This window comes from Paralichthys olivaceus, chromosome 14 (assembly GCF_024713975.1).
Source record: "Paralichthys olivaceus isolate ysfri-2021 chromosome 14, ASM2471397v2, whole genome shotgun sequence".
NCBI classification, from domain to species: domain Eukaryota; kingdom Metazoa; phylum Chordata; class Actinopteri; order Pleuronectiformes; family Paralichthyidae; genus Paralichthys; species Paralichthys olivaceus.
The window spans coordinates 13,468,672-13,479,963 of NC_091106.1; the positions used below are offsets into that span (position 1 = coordinate 13,468,672).

Here is an 11,292-nt window from a genome sequence, read left to right on the forward strand (position 1 = left end):
TTTATTATTAATAACAGTAGTATTTTTATATTCCATTAACAGTAAGAGGTATTTACACCTCATCTTTTTTTAGTGGAGCTCTGAGGCATTGATATTGGCTTTCAATCCTCATTATTGTTATTATTATTATTGCTGCTGTTATAATGTTTAATTAGAGATTCAAGGTATTTGTATTTACATGTCATATGTTGTTAGATAAGCACCTGTCAGTAGTGGATGGGGGTGTACTGCTCCTTTGAGAAGCAGCTCTGTAGTATTAATATTAGTTTTAAATCCTCATCATTATTATTTTTTATTATTATTAATCATAATCATAATGTCATGGTTGAGGGTGTACTGTCCCTTTAAGACGCAGCTCAGGGTAGACCAGGAGTTTGACGTTCCGGAAGTGGACTAAACCAAAGAGTACCGCAGATTCGATACCGATTGTCCCGATCGACACAAACGTGTCAAGATCGACTACAAAAACGAACATTTGCGTGAATATTTGTTTGCGTGACACTTAAGTCGATAATGCTGGATGGTTGCGCTCATGAAGTTCACCAGAGATATCTGCAGGCTCTTGGGACTCGGGAGCGGTAAGAAACGTCCCACTTCTCAAAACTTTTTCCGAAAGTCGCTCTTAAGTTTTAAAACGATCCTCGACAGTGATAATGAAACGCGAGTGACAATCGAAACCGTGGTTGATGCGCAACACTGCGTTTATATAATGGTTCGTCTGTGGCCGATTCGTCGCTCAGTTGAGTTCTTGGTAAAACAATGAAAGTTCCCCTCCTGCCAGTTACACCCAGGCTCCCAACACTTTTCAATTCTTGGGCAGTTGGGACCATTAAGTTGTTATAATGCCGCATAATCAACACATGAATACACGAAGCAAGTAATAACAAACTAATAAGTGTGATAATACATTGTGTTGGACGAGATGTGCGTAAAAAGGCCCAAACTAACAGAGTGTGTCTCAACCGCTACATGTTGGTATGACAACAATGCCTCAAATAGGTGGTAGGAGCCCTGGACATGCTACGTGGTGCATGGTCCAGAGATATATGATCGTCTAGATGTGTATGTTTACTGTTGTGTGGATGTGTTAAATGTTCACAATGTTCGCACACATTGTTCCTCTTCTTGGTTCTCCATGTGTGTTTAGTGTCCCAGTAACACAGGCAGCAGAACGGGCTGTAGTCTTCTGATTTATACACAGTTAAAAACCACATCAGAGGCAGCTGAGCATCACACAAACCGCCTCATATCTCATCGAATCTATGTATTTGAGAGTATGGCACAGTATTTGAGAGTATACACAGTAATGGGTCCAGACTAACTCACATCAGAGTGAAAACTGACTATTTTCCTCCTTTTTTGTTTCATTTTGTGACAAAGAGTTGTCATTTCACAAATTGTCCTGGCCCTTTACGCTCCACACAGACCCATTTGCTCTATGTTGTAGAAGCACATGGTTTACTCTGCTCATTACTGCTTTTAATGTTGTGCAAACACTTTGTCTTGAAAAGGTTGTTTTAAAAATCACACAAAACCCCTGACGCGAGGTTGTAGGGATTGCTTAAACGTTGACGTCATGTTCTCTCTCTCTCTGCACTACTCTGCACTACTCTGTAGAAGAAGTAAAAGACAAAATAGAAACCGTGAAGCTGATTTCCTGTTTTAAAGCTCCAGTCAGTGATGATGATGATGCACTGTTATTTTTGCATTCCTGTGGAAAGAGCTCACCTTTCAACCCAACAGTAATCTAGGCAGCCTCCTTGAAGAGGAGAAACAGAGACTCTATTGTTGGTTTTGTCAGTAGATCTTGGATCATTTATTTGTTGGAGAACATTCTGTTATAGTGAAAATTTTGACTAAAAGCTTGATTCAGCGAAAGGGATGGAGTGTGCTGTTGTTTTTTTTGACACAGACAGCTGAAACCTTTTATGTATATTTTGAGACACCAACTAATTTTCACTTACTTTGATGGATGTGAAAAACATGCACTAAAAGTACATATTTGATTTACTGACTGTCTATAATCATATTATTTATCTAATCTTATTTTATTACATTTAAGTACATTCGTTGGCACGGTACAAATGACCAGATCCTTGTATCCCAGAGAGATAATGAGGAGGGCCAGTGGTGGCCTGTGTGCATTTCCCTGCAAGAAATGTTGTGTATACAATGCACTGGGCTCGTACATCTAGAGGAAATCTGCATTGAGCAGGAGTAGAATCGCAAAAATTACAATCATTGACTCATGGTGAGTCACAGCATGAGTCACAGACCAGTTTTAAGTATGTCTCCATTGTGGAAATATTCATGGTCAAGTGATGTGTTTCCTTTTGTCTTGAAATTTCTTTGCTGCTATTCGGCCTGAAACAGCTACAGGGTTTGATCTGATCAAATCCCCCACCCAAACAAGCAAGCACACACACATGCACACGCTCACACGCTGACAATGTTATTTTTTGACCAGTTTCTAAGAAGAGATATGGTGTTCTCAAACAGCACTACCCGAGTCAGCTGTGTGTTGCACATTGGGCCTGTGGCAGTGGAAAAGTGAGATTAAACATCTCTCTCTCTCTCTCTCTCTCTCTCTCTCTCTCTCTCTCTCTCTCTCTCTCTCTCTCTCTCTCTCTCTCTCTCTCTCATGCCATTGGACAGTTTTCTGTTCTGTGTGCAGGTTTACATTGGACGCAAAGAGAAGTTTCATGAGATCAAATGCTTTCCATCTCATCTTCCACATGCATCAAGCGCTAGGTTGGAGAGTCATTTCCCTTCCAGGGGCAGGGTACTGACATTAGATTTGAGATGTGCTGGTCGAGCAGAAGAGCAAATGCCTGTTATACATTATAGTTTGAAGGAACAGAACCAGCATACTTACTGACTTGCTGGAGAGATTTTTCTTAAATGCCGTATCAATATAACACAGCTAGAGTCATATTAAGTCATATTGTTCATTAGAAAACACTCAACAGAAATAAAGTCTGCAGAAAACAGTGTATTAAGGCTCTGATGTGTTTATGTATTTCCAAACAGGCCCCCCTGTCCAGCAGGAGGAAGCACAGATGGACTGTGGTGAAGCAATCCCTGACCCAAGTGATGATGCCACTTTGTCACAGGTGATCAAATAGTGTCAGAATGACAGGGCAATGTCAGGACTGCAATGGTGAAAGTACAACTTGCAAAGCTGAATTCTGTGTGTGTTTGTTTAGGATGCTTTAAATGGAGAGGAAGATTTGAGCGAGGAGGAGAAGGTCAGACGTAAGGCAGAGCGACGCAAAGCCAAGAGGAAGGTTGGAGAATGAATCCTTACAGCCTTTAAAGATACAAATTTGTCACCATAATCTAATGAAGTCTATTTTCTTTATATGATGGGTGATATGTGAAGTACTGCATCTTGTTTCAGCGCCGTCGAAAACGTAAGAAGCAGGAGCAGGTTAAGCAAAATGAGAATGCTGAGCAGGTAACCGTCATATTTTTTATCCTGGGAATACACTCAGCCTTTACTGTTATATACAATACATCTATACAATTAAATGCTCCGACACGTTAGGATGACGAAGATGAGGACGGAGGTGCAGAGTCTGAACTGGACGAGAGCGAGTCGGAGGCAGAGTTTGGGGCTGAGGAGGAGAAACAGAGAGAGCAAAAAGAGGAGAAAAAGGAGGCAAAGTCGCCTGCCTCGCTGAAAAGTAACACCGCTCCAGTCATTGCTCCGTCAGGAATCAAAACACATCAGAAGAGCCACGGCAGACCCGCTGAAGAGGTAGGGCCACTGTGCCAGAGTATAATGTGTGTATTACTCCTCTGTTATTAGCCATTGGTGCTCAACTCCAAAACGCCTGTATGCCAGTGGGCCTGGATGACAGATAACTGAACTCCAATGACTTTCTCCTTCTCTCCCACAGGAGCCTGAATGGGACGTGAGCAGTGCCTTCTTTGCAAACGCTGCTAGTCATATCAAACCCAAAGGATCAAGTCGCAAGTCCAAAGAAAATAAGGAGAACGAGGCCAGGAGAGAGGTGAATGAATGCAAAATGAGAAGGAATAGCTAGAGGTCCTGTCTTAACTTTCCATCTCCCAGTGACATGAGGGTTGTTTTAACAGCAGTTGTATAACAAGCAGGAATGAACTGAGAGACCTCTGATAATGGCCATCAATAATCATATTCATCCATTGCTGTTGAGCAGTCAGATAAACAAAGAGTTGTTACTAGAAAGCTGTCAGGATTTTTGTTAACGGTTGTTCAGATTGAGAGAACATAGAGAAATCACTCCACAAAAAGACTGCCCTTCACTTTATGTTTTATAAAAGTACACAAATTATACAGTTACACCTTACATCGGGTTTCACTGACTAAAGAGTGCACATTTTGCCGCTACTTTCTCCTGTTATTACATGCAATAGATTTAATGGTCAAGAAATAATATTTGTAATTGATCATCATTTAAAAAAATGTTTAAATCTGTATAACTTTTTTTAAAAAACAACACAGTGGCCAAATGTAATTATCCTTGTACCCGTTATATCAACAAGTCCATTTAGATCACAGAAATAATGGTGTGATGGTTTACATGAGGTTGGCCTCAAATTTCTGGCCTGGTTCTTTTCAGTCTGTCCCTGGTTGCATCATTGTTTTCCTCTGGCAACTCTAAAGTCTGATGTGTGGCTAAGTAGACTTTGGACCATGAAAGCACAAGACCTAATATGTCACAGCTGTAGCATGAAGCTTAGACCTTGGTCCTTGGTGTCTTGAATCAGGCTAATCCCAAAGGCAGCAACCTAATGGTCAGTATGGCATGTCATTCCCTGACTCTCTCATCTAATTTCTGGTCTCTCCTTCACCATCTCTGTCAAAAAGAGGCGAAAAAATAATACTTGAAATAGAATAAGGATGATCAATTGGTTTAAAATTGGTTTTAAAGTGACTGCTTACATTGGGATCTGTTGATAACAAAACAAAGCAGATGGATAAAACTATAACACTCAACCGTCCATATAAATTCTTTTGTCAGTAGGAAATGTATTTATATCGTTTCTGCATTTCAGTTGGAAAGGTAAACCATATAATTTTCAGAATCAAGCACATTTGCACAGCTGTGAACATGAACTGATGAAAATCACATTTTTCTTGCAGACAAATGGAACTGACACCACAACCAAGAAAAGCGCATCACTGACAGGTAAGACAAGTGTTTTTCTAAAATAAGCAGCATTGATAACAAGCCTTTTAAAAGCACTTGTGGTGGGGGAAATTCCTGATCAGACATATCTCTGTACAAGCCTGTCGGAGTTCAGCGTTGTGTTCAGTTAAGCCCTCAAGCTGGCCAGAGAATAATGCTGGCAAGAGAATAATGTAAAGGCATTTTTCTCTGTTTCTTGCAGAAAAAGGGATAAAGCTGGTGCAAGAGGGGCAGTATGCACAAGCAGTCATTATGTTTACAGATGCCATCAAATGTGATCCAAAAGATAACAGGTACATCATGAGTTGTTTGAAAGAATTTTAGCCATTATTTACATCATCAACATCATTTTGCATGTTTTAAATCATGTCCTGTAGGTTCTTTGGGAATCGCTCCTATTGTTACTACTGCTTGGAGCAGTACCCTCAAGCTCTGGCAGACGCCGAACGCTCCATTCAGTTGGCTCCAGACTGGCCCAAAGGACATTTCCGCAAGGGCAGTGCTCTCATGGGTATGAAGGTGTGTAAAGGCTACAGTGCTCATGTGATACAGCATGTAATTAAACAATATCTACTGAATAGCTTGATACTTAAGCCTTTGTGGTACGTTTGCTTGTACTAACTGGCTTTGTGGGTCTCTGTGTGTTTTGTAGCGGTACAGTGAGGCAGAGAAGGCTATGGAGCAGGTGCTAAAACTGGACAAAGACTGTGAGGAAGCTGCCAATGACCTCATTAACTGTAAAGTCCTGCAGTTGATGGTAAAAACACCCACAAACAATATGGCAGAGGTGTTTCCTGTAGAAGATTATTAGCTGTGAATTTACTAAGATTATGTTGCTAAATTAGTCCTTCGGATTTAAAACTGGATTCCTGTGATTGTATTTTTATGATTTGTCATACATTTTTCTCTGTTCTTTCCTCAGGATCTTGGTTTTGAAGAAATGCAAAGTGTCCAACTGCTGGAGAAATTTTCCACCGTGCAGGCAGTTCAGGCCGCTTGTTTGGATGCAGCCAGGGGTAAGAACACACATATATATATACACAAATATGATTAAAAAGGAGGACTGAATTTTCTCTTTGTAACACTGCAGAGCAGTAATCGGCTTTGTGCCAGGATCATACAGTTTCTGTTTATATTCTGTTTATGAAACTCTTTTGTTTTCCAGCTGGGGGTCAGGATTCATCAGTTGTGCAACCTGGGTACGTAGGTGACTGTTTGTTTGCCCGATCTAAGCCCAGGGTCATACGGGTTTGAAGCCTCTCTTGTGGCTAAGATAAATTTAGTTCACCTTGGTTTAGGCATCTGTTCTTTTGAAGAAGTATCAACAATTGACGTATTTTGACTTTTTTAATGTATTTTGTATTGTTTTTAGTTACATTCTGTCTCTTTCTCCTTCCTTCAGAAGCCCTTGTCCATCTCTTTGGGTAGGAAATGTGACGACGGAGCTTACAGAAAAACATTTATGGGACCTTTTTAAAATGTACGACCCCAGAACATTTGATTCTACTGAGTTGAAATCAGATCAGTAATCAAATGACTTTCAGCAAACACTAGTGTTTTATGTCTTTGAACAGAAACACGGCCGGTTTAATATTTAACAAAAGTGGTTATCGACTTTTCTGTTAAGTTGTTTGCTTTACATTTCAGGTATGGTGAGATAGAGAGTATCCGTGTGCTACATGAGAGATTCTGTGCCTTCGTCAACTTCAAGAATGCAAACATGGCGTCTCGTGCAATGGAGAAATTAAATGTGAGCATTTACTGTATCTGGTCCTCCCCTCTCAATCTTGTGCCTTTTTTTAAAGAACATGGTAACAGCGTTAACATCTGTGTGTGTGCTCCCTATTACAGGGTTATTGTATTGAGAACACACGTTTAGTGGTGCGCTATCCTGACCGTCGCACTCAGAGGGTCCTCCCCATTCCACTTAAGACCTGTCTCCCTGCAACACAGCAGGCAGGAGCAGCTGCTGCTGGGTAAGAAAGACTTCATCCTCATTGTAGAAACTCTCATTCTAATTTCTTTTTGTACTTAATAAAGCTATTTCTGTGTTTTCCTCTCATCTCTGTGTTCGAACCTTCCTCTCTGCCCAGACCTCGACGACGTGGTCCAGTGAACGGAGATGAGTGTTACTTCTGGAGAACCACTGGCTGCCATTTTGGGGACAAATGCCGCTACAAACACATTCCTGATCAGAAAAGCAAGGACAGGAAGCCCTGGCAGCCTTGAGCTCTGTTTACTCTCCGCCTCAGTTATGTGCAGGAAACTGGGATAACACAGACTGAGCTACAGGAGCTGGTACTTACTGGATCCGGTTTTCTGGGCTAAGAATTTTAACTGTGGCAGAACGGACCAGAACAGTCAGATGGATGAGAGTCAGCACTTGGGCTGTAGGGCTGGGATAGTCCCACATGTGCCTCAAAGAACTAGGAGTATGAAGGTTTTTTATTTCAACCGAAGACTATACCGTAGCAACAAAATCCCCTGATGAAGTCTTTGTTTCAGAGGAAAACCCTCATAATTGTAGTTCCTCATGGGGCACGGTGACCTATTCCTGCTCTAAGATATACAGCCGCAGCCCACAGGCCTACGAAACAAGGAGGAAGTGAAACTGCCTGGTTTCGTTGTAGGAGAAAAGTAAAGACACTGTCATGTGACGAAGCAATAAAAGCAGTGTGCATGGATTTTTTAGGCCAAGGCTCTTCAGTGATGATGATGGTGACCTCTCTTCTTTTACAGGTCATGAAGCAGTGTTCCTCCCCCATTTTTAATGTACAGTAACTTCATGATTAATACTTTAAGTTTGTGAACCAGTTTTAAAAAAAAATTTTTTTTTTGCAGTTTAGGTTTATCAGAGGTTCACAACTGCTCACAGCAGTCTACAGTTCATACTTACATTTTATTTCTGTGCCAATACCAGCTCATTGTCCCCCAGACCAAAGACTCTGATGAAACTGATGTACTTATGCGTTCAGCTCAATTCAGTTCCTCCCGTAGGCCGGTGAGGTTTTTCTTTTAGCCAGTAAGCATCAGAGATCCAGAGAGGTGCCTTCACTATGTGTTATGTAGCCTTTAGTTAAAATGATCACCAGTGGCCAATTGAACATTAAAACCCACAGACTGAACTTGAGGGATTGCAGGATTGTTTGTATTAATGCATGAGTTAAATGTAAATGTCACTTTATTTACTTCCTGGCTGCCCTATTGTTGAACAATTGAATACACACACTGCATGTCTGTTGCGTTGTCGTGACGAGTTGTGTAGGACCTATTGTACTTTGTCATTATACCTGTCGGGTTCAGAAGAAGAAATACAAACACTTGACAATGTCATGCGGTCCAGTGGAATACAAACCACCTTTATGAGGGCTGTAGTGTTCACCGTGTAGGTGGGACTCTGTCAGAGAGGTGGTGGTAATTCTGAGGCCATAGTTTTTGGTTTTGTTGTAAAAGATTGCATGAAATGTCAAGTGTTAAGTTCTTTACTTCTCCTAGACTCTTCAGAAATCAACAATGTGTTTACACATTGCAAAAACACTTCACTCATTCATGTATCTCAGCATTAGTATAGGCAATATGCTTTCTTGGTATTTTGCATCGTAAACATCACAGTGCTTTGTTTCTATGCAAATGACAAGTGTCAGTTCCATTGTCATTTCTCTGTCACTCTCTTTGTCTCTTTCTCTCACTCACATACAGACACACACCTACAGAGCCTCCTGCATAAATAGCCTGGTTTTTCTTATGTTGTTAATGTCTATGACTGACATAAACTGCGTTTTCTTTGACAAACTAGTTTCCTATAGGACAGTGCCTTACAAAAAACCCCAGTCAGTCGTGTGCATGTGTCTTTAAGGGCCATGTGTTTTTACACGAACCATTAACAGAAGTTTTGAACCTTGAAAATCAGTATTTTTGACCTTATAGCCTCCATTTCAGTATTTCAGTGAACCAAAGAATGCCTCACCTGACAGCTCCCCACTGAAAACAGCTCAATTCTTTCACAAGTTTCAACACTAGACAGAACAATCGGCATGTGTCTGTATCGTCCACATTTACACACCTGGTTTTAATCCACACTACATTTGCCTGTAAACTATACACAGAATTGTGAGAGTATTTATTACTTTATTTATATCTGAGTTTTTCTTATCTTTTTTTTTTACAACATACCTTTGGAGCAAAGTTCAGCTTTTAAATCAGACATTTTTGTCATTATTTTATGTCAACTGAAATAAAGGAAGCTCATCTGCTTAGTTCAGGCTGTAGAGTCCAGCGTCAAATACTGGCACATGCTTCCACTTCTGCTTTTCTCATTACTCTCTGTCTTGTGGTTAAAACTTGTGAAAAAGGAATTGGACAGCAAACTTTTAAACTACACTTGTTTATTTAGCTTGTTTCTGATTTGGTGCTGCACAGTGTATTTTAATTTTTCAGACTTGAAATGCATTGGAAATTACCATTGGTTATTGAATTTTGTCTTGAGAAAAAAAAGATGGGTTTACCATCAGGCTCTTTATGTTTTTTTTTAAATTCTTTCTACCCATTTTCAAACTGTGTCAGGAAAATGCACAATTAATCAAAATGTACACACCACCAACATCAACCAGAGCACTGCAATTCTGTTAATCCCCCAAATATTTTGTATATCGCACTGCAAGGAAGAGTATTTTATATTTAATAAATGAACTACCTATACCACATATGTCTGAGTCTACACATGCATAATGGCAAAAATTGTGGATAAAATATCTGCAGTGATTCTGCAGGAGAATTTGTTTGCAGAGGTGCGTGGTTTTCCACAAGATGGCAGTATTGCACTTGAACGGTTTTCACTGAAATATGTCAGCAGTTTATGTGATGAAAATATATTCATCTTTTTTAGATTTTCAGGAACAAAAACGTTGCCCTAAATTATTCCTCATGCTCAAAACCACGAAGAAGTAAATCAAAGCAGGCCGGGTCGGTGTGGGGGGAATATGGTAACCCTGTCATCACTAGAAGAAGACACTTGTGTGGCCAGCATGAGAGAAAGATGAGGGATTCTGTAACCACGCAGACCAGTGAGAGATGGAGACATGACATTACTGAGGACGTGTGGGAAAAGCAACCATCGTGCCGCAGATGACACTGTGAATAGAGAGAAACTGGCCTGACGCCACCTGTAAATGTGTGAGAGAGCAAGATGCTGCTAAATTAAAGGGACACTCTGCACATACAGTTTAGTTTACTGTTTAGAATGAGCAATTTACAGTGTGTGAAAGTAATTGTATAAAGTTTTCCAAGTTAACTATGATAATGTCATCAGGGTTGTCTCCGCTTCGGCTGAACACGTAAACATTTCAACAGAACGCCTACATTAACAGATAAGAGCTCTGGTAGAAGTGGGCATTCACAAAAGAGGCAGGGGTGGTTGAATTAAAGGAGCTTTTAAGATGCATCATGGGATATGTAGGATCCAGGGTTTTTTAAGCTTGAGCTGGATATCTTTGCCTCCACTGTGGAGACTGTGAAGATTTTTTGAAGAAGTTGATGAAGTACAATTTAAAACTGCAATAATATTAATTATACTTTATTCAAAGAGCACTTTTACAAAATCCAAGTGATTTACTGTGGCAGCAAAATGAAACAGACTAATTTATTCCATCAGCAAAATAAATCATCAGTTCTAAATGGAACAGGTAAAACATTGTGATGCCTAGTTACCATGAAGGTATGTGAAAACAGAAATGGAGAAATTAAAACTCAAATCAAATCAGTGAAGCCAGTGAAGTCTTATAATAATCAAAATACATCACTGACTCGGCTGAACCTTTTTTTCTTGAGAAAAAAAAGATGGGTTTACCATCAGGCTCTTTGTTATGTTTTTTTTAAATTCTTTCTACCCATTTTCAAACTGTGTCAGGAAAATGCACAATTAATCAAAATGTACACACCACCAACATCAACCAGAGCACTGCAATCCTGTTAATCCCCCAAATATTTTGTATTGTCGCACTGCAAGGAAGAGTATTTTATATTTAATAAATGAACTACCTATACCACATATGTCTGAGTCTACACATGCATAATGGCACAATTGCAGGCTGAAGGCAATTCCTTAAAAGTTTATGTT

General features: G+C 40.1%; 1 protein-coding gene across 2 annotated transcripts; it reads left to right on the plus strand.

The window, feature by feature from the left end:
* The first annotated feature begins 363 nt into the window (after positions 1 to 363).
* LOC109635977 (stress-induced-phosphoprotein 1) lies at positions 364 to 9,880 on the plus strand. Of its 2 annotated transcripts, none has more exons than XM_020097471.2 (16): positions 364 to 578; positions 3,031 to 3,113; positions 3,207 to 3,287; positions 3,401 to 3,457; positions 3,548 to 3,760; positions 3,903 to 4,016; positions 5,132 to 5,177; positions 5,380 to 5,470; positions 5,555 to 5,696; positions 5,830 to 5,934; positions 6,100 to 6,193; positions 6,343 to 6,376; positions 6,580 to 6,657; positions 6,825 to 6,927; positions 7,029 to 7,153; positions 7,271 to 9,880. In XM_020097471.2, the coding sequence occupies exons 1-16, from the start codon at positions 521 to 523 to the stop codon at positions 7,404 to 7,406; spliced, it is 1,560 nt and encodes a 519-aa protein (XP_019953030.2). In that variant the 5' UTR covers positions 364 to 520; the 3' UTR covers positions 7,407 to 9,880. The 2 variants fall into 2 exon arrangements, with proteins under 2 accessions (XP_019953030.2, XP_019953038.2); XM_020097479.2 differs by having other exon boundaries at positions 6,583 to 6,657.
* Positions 9,881 to 11,292: the final 1,412 nt, after the last annotated feature.